The sequence below is a fragment of the Manacus vitellinus genome, unplaced genomic scaffold, assembly GCF_001715985.3.
Source record: "Manacus vitellinus isolate BGI_N305 unplaced genomic scaffold, ASM171598v3 scaffold_0_pilon, whole genome shotgun sequence".
Classification (NCBI taxonomy): domain Eukaryota; kingdom Metazoa; phylum Chordata; class Aves; order Passeriformes; family Pipridae; genus Manacus; species Manacus vitellinus.
The window spans coordinates 42,756,377-42,778,452 of record NW_021938789.1 but is presented as its reverse complement, the minus strand read 5'-3'; the positions used below and the strand labels follow the sequence as shown (position 1 = coordinate 42,778,452).

General features: G+C 40.2%; 3 protein-coding genes across 3 annotated transcripts in view; all 3 read left to right on the top strand.

Annotated features, from left to right (window-relative positions):
- Positions 1 to 5,600, top strand: part of SGMS2 (sphingomyelin synthase 2) — a 41,948-nt gene extending 36,348 nt beyond the window's left edge. The window contains exon 7 of the transcript XR_001920622.2: positions 1,525 to 5,600. The gene's annotated coding sequence lies outside the window, so the exon portion shown is untranslated. The remainder of the gene's footprint in view (positions 1 to 1,524) is intronic.
- Positions 3,517 to 20,447, top strand: LOC103766253 (cytochrome P450 2U1). Its single transcript, XM_018072670.2, is given in 11 exon segments — positions 3,517 to 3,534; positions 6,617 to 6,788; positions 6,791 to 6,831; positions 6,833 to 6,910; positions 6,912 to 6,937; positions 6,939 to 6,981; positions 6,983 to 7,091; positions 11,935 to 12,567; positions 15,821 to 15,982; positions 16,877 to 17,044; positions 17,448 to 20,447. Coding segments are annotated over 11 exon segments (1,629 nt in total). The 3' UTR covers positions 17,627 to 20,447.
- A 1,205-nt stretch (positions 20,448 to 21,652) lies between these two features.
- The window catches only part of HADH (hydroxyacyl-CoA dehydrogenase), a 20,838-nt gene continuing 20,414 nt past the window's right edge, over positions 21,653 to 22,076 (top strand). Inside the window, exon 1 of the mRNA XM_025894949.2 lies at positions 21,653 to 21,677. Within this exon, the coding sequence (XP_025750734.2) occupies positions 21,653 to 21,677 (25 nt within the window). The remainder of the gene's footprint in view (positions 21,678 to 22,076) is intronic.

The following is a 22,076-nucleotide window of genomic DNA, read 5'->3' as shown; positions in this document are numbered from 1 at the left end:
GTAGGAGAGAAGAGCAAAGCAGCTCTTGCTGGAAGGAGCAGTGTGTGACTTTTGAACTAAAATTATATTGACTGCATGCTACCTGCAGTCTTATCTGTACTATAGTTGAAAAAAGATGCTGTATTATACTATTATACTTAGTGTTCACACTTCTTCAAATTATTCTGAAGTGGTTGGCCCAGTCCTTCCCCTAGATGAGGAGTATTTTTGTCCTTTGCTTGCTGTATGGTTGAACATAACTGGTTTTAGTTCTGGTAAATGCCAATGAAAAAAAAATGTAGATCCATTGTATACAGTGCCTAAGATGTTTTTAAGGAGTCTATGCATGGGTTTCTTCTAGGAGAAATACTCTTCTTTAAAGCCAGGCCTGTATAATTATGTCAGCTCTTGCATTTGCCCTGAGCATAGCAAAGTTTTTAGGATGTTAGCATTTGTGACACTGCAAAGAATTACTACAGAAGAATCTCATTTGTGCCAATTGAGATGACTTTTCACAAAGTAACTTTGCTGAATATTTGACTTTTGGTTTTGGTTTCTTTGGGGAAGGGGTTTATTTGGTTTGGTTTTTTGGTTTTTTGTTCTTTTTTTTTAATTAAAAGAAGAAGCAGTCAAAAACTAGTCTGAAGTAAAAGCATCTTGAGCAGTTGGGTACCCAGGCACCGTGCAGGCACATGTGTGCAGAGAGGGGCCCCTGTGGCATGTGCAGTGTTGGATTCAGTACAGAGGCTTCTCTGGGAAGGTGAACTAGGTTGTACTTACGTAGTAGGCTGTGAGCCGTCTTTGCTTGTCATTTTGAGCTCCTTTAAGACTGAGAGCACAGCACCAAAGGTGGCAATAGCTAAAACGTGTAGTGAAGGTCACTTGCAAATCAGAAAAGTATGAAAGGGCTGAAAAGGCAGATCTCTGTAAAACCAGTCATTGGAGAGCTGTGTTCTAATTCAAGGGAGCATAAAATTTGGGGTTACTTCAAGCATGTGAGTTCCATTTAAAATGAATGGATCTGTTTGCTTTTTAAATTACTGGGGTTTTTTTCAGTAGAGATGATAGGAGCGCTGAGAATATCAAGAGGAAGTTATCTCCCTGCTTACTTTCACCTTTACCATTGAAGTGTTTGTGTATGAACAATATTACCAAACTCCAACCCCTCTTATATTTTGACCAACTTGTTATGAGTGCTTTATTTCTTTAAAAACTGAGTTTGCATTCCACTTTTTTCATAATTTGTTGCCACTCAAAATGCTGCTTACAAGCCTGTGCTGATCTGGGCTCCTGACTCACTATGTCTGCCTCTTCTAAATGGCTCAATACAGAAGAGTAGGATTTACATTTGAGAAGACTCCATAATTAACTCTAAAGCCAAAAGGCATTCTTGTCAGACACATCTTTGCACAATTTGAGACTTGAAAGTATTTTTAAATACAAAACCTAACATGCTAGGACATACTTTGGTTTTTTTCTCTCAGGAATCAGTTCTTGCTCTTTAAATGTTCAGTATGTTTGTTTGTGTTTGTTTTCCTGATTCAGGAGAGCATGTGTGAGATGTGAAAAAGATGAGTTCTGGCAGCTTCGTGAAGTCAGGGTCATACCAAGGAACCTGAAAGTAAAAGCAGAAATAATGGTTTGATGGCTGATGTTCTCGTGCTTTCCATGTGACTTTGAGAACTGTAAACACTTCTGTAAAAACACTGCAGGAGACTTTGCTTTTAACTGCAACATGTTTTCATACTCATTGGCTGACAGCTTTTCTTGCATGACTTCTCCTAGGCTGAATCTGTAGTTCTGTACATAGGTTGGAGCTATATATCCAACCTTGGAAAAATTAGGCAAGAAAAACTGTTGGCTGCTGAGGAACCCTACCTGGTAATGTAGGAATGCTGTAATGCGTGCACGATAAGGAGCTAATAAATGGCAGGGTTTTATGGCTTTAGGGTCCAGTTCTGCAAACACTGCACAGCATAATGCTACAACAACAAATGATAATACTTAAAGACCTTTTGTGCTGTAGTTTCCACTAATGTTTGCAAACTGGGCCTCATTTTTACATAAATTGTTCACAATTAGCAAGAGTTGACTTTTATCTTGTGAAACTTTCAGGATGACACTTTATAGCTGATGTCAGCTATTTTGGTTAGGTAACTGTGAGTGTTGTGGTTTGCTGTATGCGTGCAAGAGAGACTTAGAGCTAGAGTTGTGATTTGTAAGATATTGCAATCTGTTCACTATATTAAAAAAAAAGAAAAACAAACCCCAAAAAACCCTATTGCACTAGCTGTACTTTAAAAAAGCAATAACATGAGCATCTTTTAGCTTTTGTCTCCAAAGGTGCTATCTGTCATGATCATTTGCATTGTTGGCCATGAATTTGGTAAAAACATGTTAAAGAAGTTGTCTTATGTCATTCAGTTGGCACATACAAGTAGAAATTTTTTGTGGTCAGCCTGTGTACTGACAAATGCAATACTTTGGACTACTTACATGACCACCCATACCTTTAAAAATCAGAAACCTATATCCATTTATGGTGCTAATGATCTCAAATATTATTGGTATTCTCTTTGGTATTCTCTTCTTACCCATGAACACTAAGGAAAGCTGTTTTGACATCTTTTCAATAAAGCAAAATTTCTCTACATTTTGAGCCTGTTCCAGATGCTTTTAATATAAATGACCCTTTTCTATTTCTATTTTATATAAAATCTGCAAACAAAGTAAGTATTTTAATGCAGGAAAACATTAGAAGTGTATATGTTGGTCTAAACTACATGTCCAAGTCTAAGTTTTCATACATTCTTAAGATAGCTAGTCTTCTGAAACTCAGTCTGAAATACAAGAGTTGTGTTGGCAGGATTAAGGTGCAAGCTAGTAGTTTAAAGAAAATCGTCCTCTGGCTTCATCATCATTGTTGAAGCCTCAGAGACAGAGAGGATGTGAAATGCACAAAGCTGCAGCAGGAGAACACCAATTATGCAGGGTAGATCCACCTTTTGCTGAAACTTCAAAAAAACAAACTTGTGAAGGAACATGACCATGTAACCATATCTAAAGAACAGAATTGAAATTTGATGTAATTATCAAGGCTGTTCATTGTGGGACATTATAAAAACCCATGAAAGGATGTTAAACTAGATTATTTAGATTGTGGAACAGCAATGGAACTTTCTAGCTTTGTTTGAAAGCTTCACAAGCAACGTTCTCTTAAGACAAAAAACTCTTGTGCCTTCTGTTGCAGAAGTTATTGTTCTCTTCCCTCCCTGCCTTTGGTTATGAATTTTTTTGTATATAATGAAGGACGATGCACTTCCCAATCTTTTCAGGAGGCATTTTTGGGCAGCAGTACCTACACTTTCTACCCATGGAGAATACCAAGACTCTGTTTCTTTCTAAAGGCCCCTTCCATGTCAACTTGCAGTTGTAAAAGTGCCTGCCTGTGACACATACGGCAAGCCTACTGTAATCAGCTCTGAAATAAATATACTGTATTTGATATGGACACGTGAACCTGGCAGAGTGGATGCCATGTCCAGGTACACCCTGGTGAGTCAGCAGGGTGCAGCCTGGAACACTGCAGCACATTCCTCTGCTCTAAAGTAGTTGTGCTCTGAGGTTTTGGTCCCTAAACTGTTCTCTTTCATATACTGTAATAAGTTCTCTTGAATCACATACACCTTGCATGTCAAGGAATATGGGCTTGTAAAAGATCTATTTTATGGAACTTCTGTGTCAATGCAAAGAATATTCCATGGCTAAAGTAACTTAATTTAAAGAAACCCGTCATCTGAGATAAAATCAGGGTGAGCTGCTGGGGGTTTTCTTGAGTGAAGAGGGATAATCTAGTAGCAATAGTCTAGATTGTGTCTTGCTACTTGTCTCAGTGCCTGCTTTAATAGTAGGACACTTGGAAGAGCCAAAGATAGAACAAAGTCATCCGTAACAGTCCTAAGCCACGTTGAAATATAACTTTCCTATCTCTTAATTACTAGATACTTCAGAGAAAAAGGGCTTTTTTTTTTTTTTAATTTACCAAAAAAAAAGTGCAATATTTACAGAAATAGAAAGAGATAAATGGCTGCAGGTTTGAATGCCCTGCAAAAAACAAAGCCTTTGCGAGCATGTGACATGCACTTGACTGTGTTTTTTTTAGCCTTAGCATTTGCTCTGTTACAAAAACATGTTTCAGTGCACTAGTCTAACTCAGAGATTTCAAATATTTTCAATATTCTTTTGGCAAGGAGAGTGTTTTTTAATGAATAAAGTGCCTGTGGAAATAAAAATCCAAAAGTTGCCTGCAAATGTAAATAAAGCATATAAAACCACCGCCCATACTTGAAGAGAATGGGTGCTAACTCAGTAACTGTAGTAACTCAATAGCTGCTCAATAGTCATAAACATTGATAGGATTCAAAGTTCGAGAAAAGAATATTATGTTTCTTTTGAGAGTTTACTGTGTTAATTAAATTTCTACTGTTTCTGCTTGGGCCTTAACTCTGTAACTTAGTTATCTTTAAAGAGAAATAAGTTCCTTTGAACTATTCCATTTCAAATGCTTGTTTTAATGACAGTCTTTACTCTGATGGGGATTTTTGTTTGTTACATGGAGGGGTTTTTTACCTGTTAAAAGTAAAGTCACCAAATGCTTTGATTACTCAATTTGAGGTAAAAGAGTTTGAAGAATGGTTTTTCCTTAAATGCAGAATTCAAGGGAGGGTGGGTTTTTATTACACTGCTACTAGGACTGAGGAGGAATGATTTCCATGGGAAGCATTATAGTGCTAAAACTTGTATATGTAGTTATTTGGGGTAAGCAGAATATTAGTACATGCGTATTGTTTTGCTGTTAATTTTATGCTCTATAAAGAGGCTATTTAGTACTAATTTAAATTGAAAAGTGGATTTTAATGTTGCAATAGCTATTATTTTAACGTGAAACATCTATTTATGTACTGATATGCTAGAGCAAAATATACATTTGATCATTAACTTAATTTAAAAGTATGAAAGTAATCTTATTTTTATCAAAATTAATGTGGAATTTAATCTCTGGACAAGCTTGAATTGGTCATAGACCACTGAAACCAATCTTTCAATTGCATACAGAAGGAAGGCAGGCTTTTTTTTTTTTTTATCTAGTGTAACTTCTTGACTAGACTAAGAGGGAAGGGAGACTAGATTACTGTTCTATAAAGAAAATGGGCAAAACCAGTAGTGTGTTTCAGCTGTGCTGAATAGCTTAGCTTCTTATTTTCACACTGTAGAATTTAAAATTTTCTTGAGACTCAGATTTAAGATGTCTTTAGTTCAGCTAAATTTTCACCTGTTCTTTTTATATTTTTTCTAGTAGTTGCATTTTATTGGTGTACGTTGTAATTAACCACTGAATTTCTGCCAAATATATAAAAAAATGCATTCTGTTCTGCTAATTTAAATCTATGTTCTTAGTTTAATCCATGGCTAGTAAAATGTCCATTTGCTGTTTAGATTAAAGAGACGGTTGCCTTAATTGTTTGGAGGAAAGCTGACCTTGACCATTTGAAGCTTTATGTATTTCTAAAATTCCTGTAACTTCTGTAAAATTGCAATAAAACCTTTTTAATACAGTTCAGCCACTACTTTATGAGCCACTTGTCACTATCTTTTTGGAATGCTTAACTATTTAAAAAGAAGTTTTTTAACAACACTGTTTATAGTGGATAAGCACCTCTTATTCCCTGCGGTTTTTTATTTTTGGGGGGGGATCACTTTAAAGATGGTGTACTTGTGTCTTGCCCACAGTGCTCTTCTCTTTTGGTGAGGGGGTACCAAGAGCACTTCCTGAAATCACTGATGCTGCAGCAAATGGCTTGGAACACCATACAGCAGCATTTTCATTATCTGATTACCTCTGTAGGGATTACATTTCGTTGTTGATCAGCAGGAAAAAGTGCACCAAGGTGTATTCTACAGAGCGAGGGAAGTTACCCTGAAAACCAGTTGGTGGTAGGTTTGGGTTTTTTGGGGTGTTGAGGTGTTTGTGTGGGGTGTGTGTGGAGGGGTAGTGTCTGTGGGGGTTTTTTGTTGTTCGGTTTTTTGTTTGTTTTGTTGTTTTTTTTTTGTTTTATATATTTATTTGTGGGAAAGAACTAAAATTATTTTTTCTCTAAACTTAAAATTCAGGTGTGATGAGCCTCTCTGTGCTGTTCTGCGTTTGCCAAGCAGTTGCTTTAACCTAGAGCTGAGACATGTTTCTGGGTTAGTCCTCGGTTATGAAAACAGAACATTTTGGTCTACTACTTAGAACTTCCAGCTTTTCTATTGGGCAAGGGGGAAGAAGGATCATCTGTATTTCCACTAAAAATGGATGCTTGCAGAAGGAGCGTTTGAAAGCAAGTTCTATGAGGTTGCAGGGAGCACTCTTTTTTTTTGTTTTTCCGCCATTAGCTGAACATGTGTGCTTACGTTTAACGACACCTTTTAAACTTCGCCTCTGTCCAAGCACCGAGCCAGCTTTTGACCGCTGAAGGCGGCGGCGGTACCGGAGCCCGGCCCCGCTCCCCGCCCACAGGCCCGGTCGGGACGGGGTCAGGGCGTCGCGGGCCTCGCCTCCGCCGCCCCGCCATCTTAAACCGCTACTCGCCGGCAGCGGGGCCAGCGCGCCGGTCCCACCGCCCGGGGAGATGGCGGCGCCGGGCACGGCGGCTTGGACGTGGCTGCTGCTGCCGCCACGCCCACCGACTGCTGCTGGGCAGCCCTGGCTGCGCTCGGCTGCTACTGTCGCTGCGCGCGGCCCGGCCGGCGGCTGTCGGGGCTGCCGCCGGCCCCGCGCCCTGGCCGCTCGTGGGCAACTTCGCCTTCGCACCTCCTGCCGCCGCCGCCTGTGCGGCCAGCGTGGGCGTGGCATGTGCGGGACTGCGCCGCGTCTCCCCCCTTCTCTCCGGCATGTCTTCCTCACCAGCCTCACGAAATGACGCAGAGTCTATCCGCCTGTCGATGGGCAGCCGCCCGCTTCATCGTGCTCAACACCTTCGAGGCGGTGCGGGAGGCGCTGGTGCAGAAGGCGGAGGTGTTCAGCGACCGGCCCTCCGTGCCCATCGTCCTCATGATCACCCACAACAAGGGTAAGCGCCTGGGGGCGCCCCGGCGGGTGTCGCTCGGGGAGCTGCCGTACCCTGATGGATGGCCAGGGCGATGATACCGAGCGGGGCTCGTGGCTGCTGTGCCAAAATTTGTTAATAACTATTGTGAATTGCAGAGTGAACCATTTACTTGCTTTTTGCTCTTAGCGTGTGTCCTTCACCTTACTGCTGACCGAAAGCAGGCAGAGAGAAACTCGCTCTCCCTTGAGGTGGACACACAGCATCCCCGTGAACTGGGCAGTGCTGTGCTGTGCACCACAGCCCACCGCCGGATGACTGAAATGCCTGATCCCTTTAGCTCTACTCACAGTAAAGGAACCGAGGAGTGGCTGAGGGAGCTAGGGTTGTTTAGCCTGGAGAAGAGGAGGCTCGGAGGGACCTTATCGCTCTCCCAACTACCTGAAAGGAGGCTGTAACCAGGTGGGGGTTGGCCTCTTCTCCCAGGCAACCAGTGGTAGGACAAGAAGACATGGTCTCAAGCTGCACCAAGGGAGGTTTAGGTTGGACATTAGGAAGAAAGGGTGATTAAGCGTTGAAATTGACTGCCCAGGGAGGTGGTAGAGTCACTATCCCTAGCGGTGTTTAAGGAAAGACTGGATATGGCACTTAGTGCCATGGTCTAGTTGACATGGTGGTGTTCAATCATAAATTGGGCTCAATCTTAGTGGTCTTTTCCAGCCTAATTGATTCTGTGACTGGCATTTGTGCAGGGGTTTAAGGAACCACTGGTCTGTCATGTAAGGGCTTTCTGATTTTGACTGTGTCAGGAGAAGAAATTTCCAAACTTTGGCAGTGGTACAAAAATGAGTGCTTCCCCAGTTCTTACCAAGGTAGCGATGGCAAAGAGCAGGTTTCTGTGGAGTCCTGTAGCTGTGCAGTCTGTGCTGCCTGTGTGCAAGCTACTGTTGCTGAGATGTTTGCAGGTGTATTATTCTGCTTGTCAGAACTTATTGAGTATATTTGGGTTTGTGGTTTTTTTGTTTGTTTGTTTTTTTGGGTTTTTTTGTTTGTTTTGTTGTTGGTTTTTTGTTTTGTTTTTCAGTGGGTTTTTTTTACAGGTCAAAGGAGAGTTTACTAGCTTTTGCAAGAAGAGGGCATGGAGAGTGTAAATGCACATTGGCAATACTGCAGTTAGAATTTCTTCATGTTTAGTTTTTAGGTCATTATGGATGTCGGTGTTTGTGGAAAACTAATTTTCCATTTCCAGTTAGGAAGTGTAGCCCAGAAGGCTTGTTAGTGTGCTAGCTTGTTGTGAAACTTATCTTTTTTTATTTTTTATCAACTTGTCTCTAATTTGTTGTTGAGTTTTGTGTTTGTTTTTTGTTTGGTTTTTTTTGTTTTGTTTTGTTTTTAGTGAACCAGAATTACCCTTGTAAGGATAAGAGGAAAGCGAGAGACCTAGATCATGTTTATCAAAATGTGATCAGGTACCATTGCTGAACTTGGTTTAAAAAATAAAAAAATAAATTATAAATTATATTGATCTGAGATAGATATTGCTGGCACATTATCATGCGTGAGTATTTTTAGGTACAGTACTTTTAGCAAGAACTGGGGGAGGAAAGGGGAAGAGGAGTTACATAATTTTAGTGGTGCTGTAAAACTGCATGTTTAGGCTCATGGTGGATTTCTTTTTCCTTAAATACTGTGTATTTCGTGTTTCATGTTCTCTGACAGGCTTTTTGAACATGGTGAACCAAGGTTAGCAAGGGCAATTAGCTGCTTTCACTAGTGGATGTTCCAGGGAAGTTGACTGTGTAAGGAGCCTGTTGTCCAGAGCCAGAGCATGCTGCAGCCAAGTCCAGGACTGTGCCTGCCTGTGTTGTGCTGCAGCAGGGACATTACATTGCTTTATGTTCAGTTTTATCTGGAAGGTCACCGTAACTGCGCTCAGGCACGAGGACTGTTACATGAGGGCTGCCCAGTGGTCCATAAAACATCCTGATCTGGTGTGTAGCGCTTATGTTCACTAGTGCAACATGTTGAATTGCCACAGATGTGGGAGTGTTGTAGAATGAACCACAGGGGTGGTGTATTTTGAGTATACAAAGGGAAAAGTCAATGAATGTGGGCAGTGCGGGCTGGGCTGCTGGTTCTCCAAAAGCCAGTGTAAGTTACAGGTGCTCTCACTGGGCTGGCTTGGGTTTAGTGGTAGCATGAAGGAGATGACTGAACATCTGTGATGCTACATTTGTAATAACTACTCTTTTGTCTGTGGTTCATGGAGGAGGGTAATGGGTTACAACACTCAAACTGGAGAACTCTGAAAGTTGGTCTGAGAGCCTCCTGAACATAGGTTCAGGAGTTTGTGGTGAGACTTTACTGCAGGTCAGGACAGAGGCAGTTGTGTTAGTATGTACTAGGAAAGGAAATGATAAAAGCAGGATGATGGGTAACTTCAGATCTGCTGGTCACAACTTGGGTACTACAGCACTGGGACTCTTTGAGTCAGTAAGTGTTCATTTGGGGTTTCTATATCTTCGTTCTATAAGCAAGCTACAGGGTATGAACTTACAGGGCTATTTTCTTGTAAGCTACATTTTCTGTCGTAGTTTTGTCTTTACCCTGAGCTGACCTGCTGGGTATGGTATGGAAGAAAGCAGGGCTTAGCTTTGTGGCTTGATTGTGTGTAACATGCAAATGGAATATTGTGCCGGGGGGAGAGCAAGTAGAAGTATCAGAAATGGCAAATACTGTATTTCAACAACTTGATTAGTAAAGAAGGGAGACCTCCTTGGCTGGATGGGAAGTTCCATGAGAACTTCAGGGAGAAGGTAGAAGTTAAGTCTTAATTGAAGGCTTCTGCACGTACATCTGTGGGAAGAGAAATACTAGACTGGGGGAAAATGTAGGTTTTGATGGTTTTGTTTTAGTAAAGCGTTTTTGTATTTTATATCTATGAGAATGGTAGCAGTGACTCAATCTCTAGAGTGGATGGAGTCTGAGTGGTTGTCTGCCATTTTAACCCTGCCCTGTGCACATCCAGATGTGGACATCTGACAACACAGAAGTTAAGTGTTAGTTAAGGTCATGAATTCTGTGTTGGTCAATGCTGTCAGTATTGCAGTAACGCTAAAGCTAGCAGAAAGAAATGGGGAGGAGGGAGGATAAATTAGCTGTTGCCAGAACTTGCTTCTTGTAAGGATTTAAATTTTTTTCATGTAAAAAAGAAGAAGAAAATGAACTCTGGTTCTATGAGTTTGTTGGTTGTATTGAAAGGTTTTCATTATCAGTTTGTTGAATTAGCCTTCTGCGATGAGCATGAAGTCCTGGTTATTCTTGTTGCTTCATTATTGTATTTTCTTCAGGTTTTTGTTTATTTGTTTTATTTTGCTTTAGTTTGTTTGTGGGAGTTTTTGGTTTTTTGGTTAGGGTTGTTTTGTTTTTTTTAAAGAGTAGAGTTGTCTATGCTGGGTACCTTGACTTTTCAGGGGAGGCAGAGATTTTCTTTGAAAACAGCAAAGGACTATTCTGTTAGTGTAGCTTAGTAGTGATCCAGTTGACAGTTTGCTTTCTCCTCTTATCTCTGTTACTATAACTTCATGCTCTTCTTCCTCCTCAGTCTGTCTCCTGTGTTATTCTTTCCCTATTTGCAAATCAGTTATTAGTATTCTACAGCAATTTGGGTTTTCAGGATGTCAGAAAACACCATGGTATGCAGCCACGCCCTGTGCAGGACTGCTGGAGAGACTCTGGGTGTGGGAAGGTGTGTTGTTGCTGTCAGATTTTCTGGGGCACGAGGAGAGTCTTTTTTACATTCAAGACAATAGTTGGTTTTATTTTATGAAAGTATTTGAATCCTAAAACTTACTTTCCTAATGACAGAAAGGGGAACAGATTGTGGATATATAGTCTGGTTTTGAGATATTTGTTGTGGGATAGAAATAGTGATAACTTTGTTTTATTCCAAGAATCCATGTTTCTTTTCCACCCCAGCCACAAACCTTGGAAATGTTGGTTCTTGGCCAAATTCAACCCCAAATATGCCTGGTTTTTCACTTACCCTACTTGAGGACACCAAGTTAACCATGGAGTACATTAGATATAGCAGGTTGTGTGTTTGTCACCCTGCGGTGTCTTTGGCGTGGTCTTTTAATTCCACAGAAGAGATATTTCTGTTTGTAAGTGAGCAATAGTTATACTTGAAGCTAAGGTATTTAATTTAAATGGTGTTTCATAATGACACAATCATGCAGAACAAGTGCCTGGGGGCATCAAAACTGATGCAGTTTGAGATGCAAATCAAGAAGGTTTTTGCCAAATGGCTCTGAAGCTGTCTTTACCTTCCCAGTTCGTTCAGAGCATGTGTATCCTTTATTTTTATTACAACTTAAAGAAAAACCTTGCTTGTAATAGAAACGTATGCAAAAAGTATTGAGAAATTTGTATAACATGAAGGCGAAAAGAAACACAAACTAGATTGTGGTTTAATGTCTTCTATTCTGCTTTGCTGAAGGAATTCCTATCTCAGGACACTGAGGAGAAAAGGCAATAGCTAATCTATGTCCCAGAATAACAGTTCCTAAAAAATTATAATTTGTAATGAAGCATCTACAACACCTCTTCTCCATCCATCTTGCAAAGACTAATAAAACTACTGATGTAACTTCAATATTAATTTAATGGATTGGGAAAAGGAGGAACAAGATTTCCCAAAGCTATTATAAAGAACCTTGTGTTCTTCCTCTAGCTCCTACCCTAGTGCTTGGGATAGATTTATTGTGTATCATTTCCCTCTTTTCTGGGTCTTGGGTTGCAGGTCCATATAATTATTTCTTGTTGAAAATAGGGCATCTTGGTTTCAGACTCTTCCTTTCTTTTTCAGGTGTTATTTTTGCACCATACGGTCCTGTCTGGAAGCAACAGAGGAAATTCTCTCTCTCAACATTGCGTCATTTTGGAGTAGGGAGACATAGCTTAGAACCTAAAATCATTGAGGAGCTGAACTTCATAAAGGAAGAAATGCTGAAGCATGGGAAGGATTCATTTAATCCCTTTCCAATCATTCGCAACGCAGTGTCCAATGTTATCTGTTCCATGGCCTTTGGCAAGCGTTTTAACTACGAAGATGTTGAGTTCAAGACGATGCTGAAGAACATGGCCCGTGCGCTGGAGCTGAGCGTGAACAGCTACATGATCCTGGTCAACATCTGCCCTTGGCTCTACTACCTTCCCTTTGGGCCTTTCCGGGAGCTTCGGCAAACAGAACTAGATATTACTGCTTTTCTAAAGAAAATAATTGCACAGCACAGGGACACACTGGATGCAGCAAATCCCAGGGACTTCATTGATATGTACTTCATCCATGCGGAAGAGGAGAAGAACAACAAGGAGAGCAGCTTTAATGACGACTACCTATTTTTTATCATTGGTGACCTCTTCATTGCAGGCACAGATACTACTTCCAACACAATACTGTGGTGCCTGCTCTACATGTCCCTTTACCCGGAAGTACAAGGTAAGACTATTTTTATTCTAGGTGATTTATTCCAGACTGTAAAGCTCTAGATGGATGCTCAGAAACAGAAGCAAACAGCGACAGTGCAGATATCATTTGAAGTACAAACAGCGTGTGTATGTGCAATTTGAAAGGCTGGTATGTAATCAGACATCTTCTATCCTCCTGTGCTTTGAAGACCTCTAGGTTAGTGATATTAAGTACTAAATGACCTTTTAATCTGTGCATTTCTTCTGTTTTGGGGCAAATCTTTTCCAAATAATTCCAGGGAACTTTAGCGTGTTTGAGAAACTTTGGCAATTGTGGCATTCCAGGCATATAGCAGTGATACAAGATGTGTAAGATCCATAGTGGTAAGGTCTGCTTTTATGCCTTCTGAGCAGGGAGGTTGTTGAGCCTAGTGGCAGAGACTGGGGAAGTGAAACACTGTCCACTGTAGAGGAAGATCAAATCAGAGACAGTTTAAGCAAATTGGACTTGGCACAAGTGCACAGCACCAGCTGGTCAGTGTCTTTGGACAGGCCTCTCCCCAGGAGTCTTGAGTGGTCGTTCAATGGTCAGCCTTGAGTAGGTGGTTGATGATGGCAGGGGGTGGGAGGGTAAGACACATGGAACACGTGACCCCAAAGAAGTGGCAGAAGGACTTGCTCATTATTAGGGAAAGATGACTGAGGGGAAACCTTATGCTGTCTACAGCTACCTGATTGGAAGATGCTGAGAAGATGAGGGCAGTCTCCCCTGAGGTGTGCAGTGGAAGGGAGAGAAGCAGCGGAGACAGTCTACAACAAGAAAATTCTAATCAGATACTAGGAAAAAAAAACTACCCTGTTGAAGATGGCAAAGGAGTGCAACGGATTTTCCCTAGAGTTAATAGAATCTCTGACTTTAAAAGTATTCAAAACTCAGTGGGTTATGACCCTGAGTAGGCTCATCTACCCTCAGAGTCTGATCTGTCTAGAATAATCACTTCTAAATAGGTCGAGATCATAGTTTATTGCACCAAGTCAACCAGTGTGTTGACCAAAGATTGCACAATCAGTTCAATACGTGGAAGAGAGAGTTCACTGGGGCAACTGCAAAATAAACTTTTATTGCATAGGCTTATTCTTCTGTTTTTGATGTCTGCATGTTATCACTGCTTGCCTTGATATGCAGTTAGATGAATTAGATATATTCTAAATTACACAAATGAGATCTGGAAGAGTGTTTTGTTGGTTTGGGTTTTTTAACCTCTTTCCTACCTGCGTGTTACTGTATGTCTATGTGCTGGTCAATTTTCCTTCTGGTGATCTCTTTTATTGCTTCTCTCCAATTCCACCTTTCCTTATGTGGCTGTTGTTGAGTAATCTAAATAAGCTCAATAGTCTAGAGTGTATCACTTAGCTATGGAATGTGATTCTCTTACTTCTAGTATCCTGTTCCTTATGTATCCTGATTGCCTTGGAGTAAGGTAGGGGCCTCTTTTTTTGACTCTGGTAATGTGTTTCTCTTAAACATATTGACATGTTTTTTTCCCTAAAGAAAATACCTGAATTTTGTAACTTTTAGCAGTAGCAAATGTTGCTTGCAGACATGGAAAGGCAAGCTAAAGGCTATCAGGGAAAAAAATCTGGAATAGCCTTTTTCTCTTTGGAAACCAGTTTTGCTTTTTACATGGAAAAAGAAAAGGATTGGTGTGAGACAATGTGCTGAGGTCATGTGGAGTATTTGTTTTGTTCTGTTCCCTGACTTTGTTTTGGTCCTTAACTTCTGAAGATCTGTGAGATTTTTAAATATGTGAAAAGTTGTGGAGCAGTTCAAATATCATGCTGTTAGTGGAGAACTGCTCAAGTTTGTGGTTTTGCACTTAGCAGTGTGAGCAGCAGTTTGGCTGCTTTCTGTATAGTTCAGCATTTCTTTACTAACTGAACAAATGAGTTGTTTGAGATGAAGCACTGATGTGACATTTGGCATGAGACAGTCTCCTTAATTTTATTTTTTTATGTTGAATACTGGGATATGGTGTGTCACTAATAAAAGTAGCAACCCCTCACAAAGAAAATTCTGGAGGGCCATGCCATCAGCAGCACATCTCTTGCTGTATTTTTTAATGTTCCTCATACATGAACTTTTTTACTAGTGAAACCATTAGGTGGCAGCAGCTGTTCATTGAACCCAGTTCAGGCAGCAATTCTGGATGTTGCTTGGGAAACTGGGACACTTTTTTTTGTGTTGAGCTTTCATTTAATCTTGTGTCACTGCTAAGAGAAAAGAGCAAAAACTCAAGAGTTTCAGCAACCTGGTTGGAAAAGGCAGGCAGGACAACCACAAAGTATTCAGGATACAAAAGGTGAAAATTGAAAACTGACTTATTATTTTTGATTAAAGGTTAGTTTTGAGGTCTCCTCTTTCAAGATTGTCTTTTGCTGTGTAGCCAGATGCCAAGTTACCTGTAAGAGAAGGCATATCATCTTGCATGTACATAGGTGAAGCAAATCTTGCATCTTGGAAACTTCTGTGAAGAGAACTACTTGCATGATGAGTCTTTTGAGAGATGAAAGGGACAAACAAATACTTTGACAGTTTATGCTTCCCATGAACGAGAAAGGAAATTAACTCATTAACTTTTTTTTCCTTTGCAGAAGGGCTGTGTGGGAAAGGAGCATCTGCTGCTGCCTTTTGGGGGAACTGGGAAATAGCTGAGTTCAGGTTCTGTGAATAGAAAGTAAGAAGTGGCAAGAATAAGTTAAATGGCTTCTACACTTGCAGTAACAGCACCAGAATTCCTGCTCCAGAATGAAATGTCTAAAGCAGCTGCATGAAAAGCTTTCCAATCTCTCTGTGTGCAGGCACACACTGCACACACTTCTCTTTTTGTTTAAGGTTTTTAATGCGTGGCAGAAGCTTGATGTTTTCACCATTCAAATTACTGCATATATATATATATATATAATTAACCTCTTAAAGTAAGATTATGGATATATTTGGAATTACCACAGAACTTTTCCTGTACTCTTCCAATGCAGAAGTGTGAGCAATGTCTGTCATCTCAGTAGCTTTATTTTTGACAATTGTGCTTGGTTGTTTTCTTCTTAACTGAGCCTCTTCTTAAAGCTCCTGCTGGCATAATTATTTCAGCTAGGGATCACATCTTGAAGTAATTTTTGAGAAATCTGTGTAAACAATGAAGCATAGACAGATGATATTGGGAAGATGTCTCCTGACATATTGTGCATCTTTTGAATTTTTTATTTTTCTTGCTCCCTTTGAATAGAGAAGGTTCATGCAGAAGTTGAAGCAGTTCTAGGACGTGACAAAGTTCCCTCGCTTGCTCACAAGGCTCAAATGCCCTTCACAGAGGCAACCATTATGGAAGTGCAGAGGATGACTGCAGTTGTTCCCCTCTCTATTCCTCGAATGGCCTCAGAAACTGCTGGTAAGTGTTTCTAGAGACTTCTTACTTACAGTATTTCTTTTGGGGATGAAGATCTGATGGGACATGTAATGATAATTTACAAAGACCTCATTTATGTGTTAGACCTGTAACCCAAGTACGTAAAATGCCATTTTTAGAGAGTAGGTGGCCTCAAGATACTCCTCTATTTAAGCAGCATATCTGACCTAACATCCTAATTTAGAGCAATTTCTTTTATGTGGATCAGCCTGTATTGACTGATATGCTTAGTTGTAGCTGGCAGCTGAGACTCCACCTTTGTACCTGAAACAGCAGAGTTGTTTTTGGCATTCTGACACAGAGGTCTGAAAACATCAATTTAGAGCAGGTCATTGGTTAAAGGCTTATACCATTGACCTCCACGTATTTTTCCAGCTTATCTACTGCTGAGCAATGGCTAAAGCCAGTGTAATTTCAAACCCAGTACTGAATTGATCTTTTTTAATTGTTTTGGCTTCAGGACAGTGAGGTGCAACAAGCTGAAATGAGACTAGTAATTTCAAGACCCTCTTGTGACAACAGTTCAAACCCCATCCCTTTACTGTGCTAGGGCTCTATGACAGCACAGGAGTAAGAGGAAACTGGGTTGCAGCACTTGCATGCTGCAGGGTGCATTTCTTACAATTGCTGCTGCTTTTTCTCTGCAGGGAGCTGTTGGTGTAACGATGTCTTTCCAGCTGCTCAGGCCTGTGTGATTCTGACTCAAACAGGGTAGCAGAGATCACCTTTGCCTTAAGCTTTTGCTACATTTGCAACCCACTGCTAGAGATGGATATAATTTTTTATGGCATCCTCTAGTTGTCTTTTTAGTGATATGTTTCCCATGTTTACTTCTAGCAACTTGTCAGATCTCTGTCTCTGTGCTTTTGTTTCAAGTGCTGCAGGGATATACCATTCCTAAGGGCAGTGTGATTGTGCCCAACCTGTGGTCAGTACACAGAGATCCTAACATTTGGGAGAAACCAGATGAATTTCAACCATCAAGATTTCTGGATGAAAATGGGCAGCTAATTAAGAAAGAATCATTCATTCCTTTTGGAATGGGTAAGATAATCCACATGCAGTCATTGGGTGCTGGGGGGGGGGATGTTTCAAGTGCAGGGCCTTGGAGGTGTGAGATGTAAAAAATGCACGTAGGACCAACTATAGAACTTATTTTATTATTACAGTTGGTGACTTGCAAAATGGGTTGGGTTTCTAAGGTCTCCAGCTGCCAGGCAGAAACTATGACTTGTCCTTTGCTAATACTTTTGTTGCAGATGTAAATGCTGTTAATACAAAGTAATACTGATGAGCAGGGCTTAGAACAAAAGATTCAGAGTTCATAGCTTAATAGTAGCTTAAGCCTTTCTGTGTTTGGACTGTGGTAGCACAGGAATTACATGTGTGTTAACAAAGGGATCAACTGTGTAAAGCCAGTAACATATCTCTTCTAACTGTTCTTCAGGTAAACGTGTGTGCATGGGAGAGCAGTTGGCAAAAATGGAGCTGTTCTTGATTTTCACAAGTTTAATGCAAAGTTTTACCTTTTTGTACCCTGAAAATGCTGCAAAACCGTCCATGGAGGGAAGGTTTGGTCTGACTTTGGCTCCATGTCCATTCAACATAATAGCTTTGAAGAGATGATATAAAATCAAAAAAGATTTAGCAAAGAAATACTGCACTTTTAAAATCCAACTTTTTTTTGTTTCCATCTCTTGTTTCTTTTTTCTCAGGAAAACACCAACTGCATATGCTTTCACGCTCAGTGATCACTCCATTTAGACTTCTGGAAAGTAAAGATTTTCTTTGTCAGCTGTTGCATTCCACAAACAATCTGACAGCATAGTTTTCAATTTGATATTAAAACTTGCTGGGCTTAAACCCTGTCTATAAGCTATTGCTGTCAGTTTGTCAAATGTTAATTATGGGAGAATGGTCCAAAACATCTGTTAATGCTTTAGCAGATAGTAATTGTAAAAAATTGTAAAAGCAGCACATAAACAATTAATTTACCAAAGGAGTGAAGGACATTGTGTAATATCAAAAGGATTAACAAATGACAGGATGTTAGCATTTTCTGTGTAAAGAAACATTGTAATTGAGCTTAACTAACGACATACACTTTTTGGAAACTACTAAATGACACTTCTATTAACCTTGGAGGATTCTTTCTTGCAAGTAAATCATAGGTGTAGATAGGATTGAATCAGTCTGGATTCCTCGATTCAAACATACTTGACTATCAGGGCTCACTAAAAACATGTAGGTGCCAACTCTGAAAACCCCAGGTTTGAGGCCACATGGATGCTTGAATATGCCATATTCTCAACATGAAACAAGTGTGCAGCATATGGATGCAGATGTTTTATTCCGGCATATAAATGAGAGCGGAATCCTCTAACAAGAAACAGCAGAAGTCTGTTCTTTCTGGTGCCAAGCAGATATTCAAGATGACATCTGTGCTGCCTCTTGGCATTCACTGTTCTCCCCACAGCAGCAGTGGCTGCAGTCTGGATGAGACCAACACCCACTCATAGGGAAAAACTCTACATGTGCAGTCCTGGACTTGCAGTCAGGGCTTGCACTCAAGTTTTTCATTCACCAGCAGTACGGACAGTACTGCCACAACCTCTACGGCTTTGGGAACTGCACTCTTCAAATATGACTTCACAGTGGCATTAGAAGTGAAGGTCTTATACATTTACCATGGAACAGGAGGAATCTGACAAACTTGAGGTTTGAGTATAATGTCTTTGTTATCTTCCACACGAAGTACAAATATCTAGTTCATATAGTACTACTGTATCAGTACCTTATTCTTTATATATGCAGAATCTTAGTGCTGTTAACCACTGTTAAACCAATGGCCAAGGAAACCTCATGTTAGGTGTTTTGGGACAGGGCAATCAGTCTTGCCTTGTATTTGAAAGATCTTTTAAACACATAAAGTGATCTTTGGGGGGGAATATGTAACAACCTTTAATTATTCTTAATTATTATTAAATCACTTTATACCCCTTTTGATCTAGCAGAATTTCATATCACATGAATTAAGTTCTTATGTACTCTTTTGAAGAAAGTTTTCTCCCCGTCACTGGAGATCTAGAGAAAACTGGGAGTCCTCCTAATGTCAAGTTTACAAGACTGGAATGTTAATTTGACTGTAATTTAGAATTGGGTATTCCATGGCAGAAACTGAACCTAAATTGTAAAAGAAGAATCAACTTTTCAGCTTTAAATTAATGTCTGGTTTTGTCACTTTTAAACTTGAAATTTTATAAGCCAGGTAGTGCCTAATGAAGACTGTAAGATAGTTATTTCGGATTTAAATTAAGGTTTTCTGTTACCTGTTTTGAATAACAGAGTGCCTTAATTTCTGAATTATGTATTTGATTGGTCAGGTATCCCTCTGTTTGTGTGAGAACTTCCAGTTCTTATGTAGGCTAACTTTGGACTTCATAAGCTTCTGTTGAATTTTTTATTAGTATGAAATTTTTGAAAACTTAGCACAACAAAAAGTTGAATTTGATACCAATGCTAGTGAACTTGCTCTAAAAGCTGACAGTATTGGAGAATTAAGCACTCGTTTCTTTAATTTTGTATTTTCCAATGAATAAATAGATTCTGTACAGTCAGGATTTTTGTCTGAAAAATCCTTAAAATAGTATATGCTTGACTGAGAAGCTAAAATTTAGTGCTGATAATATTTATCTTTCTGTTGAAATGCCTTTTAAGCAACATAATGATGTTGGTGTGCAACTGATCACTTGTACAAAATATCTGTCCTTTTGATCAATGAGGACACATTTGAAAAGCACTTTAGTATTTTATTTTTACATTTTCCAAAGAAAACACAATTCGCATAATCCCCTAGTATGTGAAATTGTACATATTTGTGCTTGTTTTGCCTGCTGAGTTTAGTTTAAAATGTCACCTTTGAAAACTATCCTTTGAAAATTATTCTTCTGCAAATAGTATCTTGAGAATGTGGTTTTTGGTGATACCTGTAATCAAATGCTGCATCGTGTGACAAGCTAAAAATACTGATGCGAAGGTTCAGTCACGTCAGTGTCTGTCAGAATGCAAGATGCCGTTAGAAATTACAATAAAGACTTGCTTTTCATGCCTTCTAGATGCACTGAAATTTTCACAGGATGCCGTCAAAGTAGCTAAACAGTAGCATAAAAGCAGCAAAATCTTTGTGGTTTTCAAAGTGTGTTGCCATCTTTGGCAAACTAAGTAAAATGGTAACAGATTTGGTTTGTGTTTGTAAATGTATCCTCCCCCTCTGTTTTTTAGCAGAGGAAGCATATCAAATGCCTTGTTGAAAAATGTATATATAAGTGAGTGGCTGTTTCTGAATGCTGAAAATATCTTTGTGTCTAAAAATTACTTCAGACTTTGCTTCAATATATTTTTATTTTTAATAAAGTAATTCTCAAGTAAGTGTGTGACAGCTTTGCATAGTCCTTTTGATGAGTTCCACTTACTGACTAAGCTTGTGGTGTTTGGCATCTTACAACGAAAGTTTCTGAGTGACAAAATATTACAAAATGTTTTTGGATGAGGAGTGAAGGACGTGGGGGAACAAAGTGAAATTGGAAAAATACACTGCCAGACATATTATGATCAAATGATACAAGGAATGTTTTAAAAACACTCACACAGAATAAAAGGAGAGAGAAGGGTAGAGATGAGGAAGATAAAAGGGCAAATGAGTTGTCACCAGGAGGAGATGCACAGTGTGCAAGAAAGAAAATCTTGGGTGGGAGCTGAGGTGTAGTTTTGTTGGACTCCTGGCACAGAGAAGCATGGAGGGCAGAGAAGGAAAAGGGTGGCCATGGAGAGCCTGGGGTGGAGGACAGAGAGCTGGGGCCTCTGGCCTAGAGGAGGCCCGGTGGAGGGAGGAGATCGTTATATATAGAAGGGAAGACCTGGGAGCAGACAGCTGAAGTGCTTGTGGGGAAGTAGTGAGTCTGAGCACTGGTGTGTGCTGGAAGCTGGGCACTCAGGAGCAACAGCTGTATGTAGAAATTGTGCATCTTATACCCTGGGCTTAGTAACAGGTTACTTGGCATGGTGCTTTTTATTTTGACTTTTGTTTTTTTTTTTTTTTTTTAAGGGAAATTCATTAGTTACCCACTCAGCTGTCATTTGTATACACAAAGAACAGTAACTCTGAGTCTCTGTCTGAGTAAAGCTGTTCCCACAACCACTTCCTGTGCCTGCCTAACCTACTGTCAAGTGAGGCTGAGTGAGGAAATGAGGAATTTTCTTGCATTGGGCTTTTGGTACAAAGTGCAGAGATATGAGAATCCTCTTATTTTTTTATTTGACTCAAACAAGCTGCTCAATGTTTACCCTGATGCTGACTTAAGTAGAATATGCTGTAATTGCTGTATTGTCAGCTGCTGCTGTTGCTGACTTGAAGTGCTGATTGTTCTGGAGATAAATGAAATACATGGAAAATCAGGTCTGTCTGCATCTGATATGATTTGGCTGTTAGTATTTATAAAGGAAGTAATTTTTTGTTGTTGTTTACTATATGACTTGTGCTAGCCTGGAAATAAAATCCCCTTCTAGTCAGGAAACACTTGTTGTAGAGAGAGAGCTTCTAATGATGTGAACCAGAAGGACACTGAGGTGCTGGAGAGGGTCCAGAGAAGGGCAATGGAGCTGGTGAAGGGCCGAGAGGGTAAGTCCTGCGAGGAGCAGCTTAGGGAGCTGGGGCTGTTTAGCCTGGAGAAAAAGGAGGCTCCGGAGACCTTGTCGCTTTCTACAAGTGCCTGAAAGGAGGTTGTAGCCAGGTGGGAACCGGTCTGTTCTCCCGTACAAATAGCACTAGGACAAGAAGACATAAGCTCAAGCAGCACCTGGAGAGGTTTAGGATGAGCATTAGGAAGAATTTCTTCACATAAAGGGTGATTAGACATTGGAATGGGCTGCTCAGGAGGTAGTGGAGTCACAGTCCCTAGAGGTGTTTAAGGAAAGACTTGGTGCCATGGTCTAGTTTGACATGGTGTTCGGTCATGGGTTGGACTCGGTGATCTCAGAGGTCTTTTCGAGCCCCATTTACACTGTGAACATGAGTAGC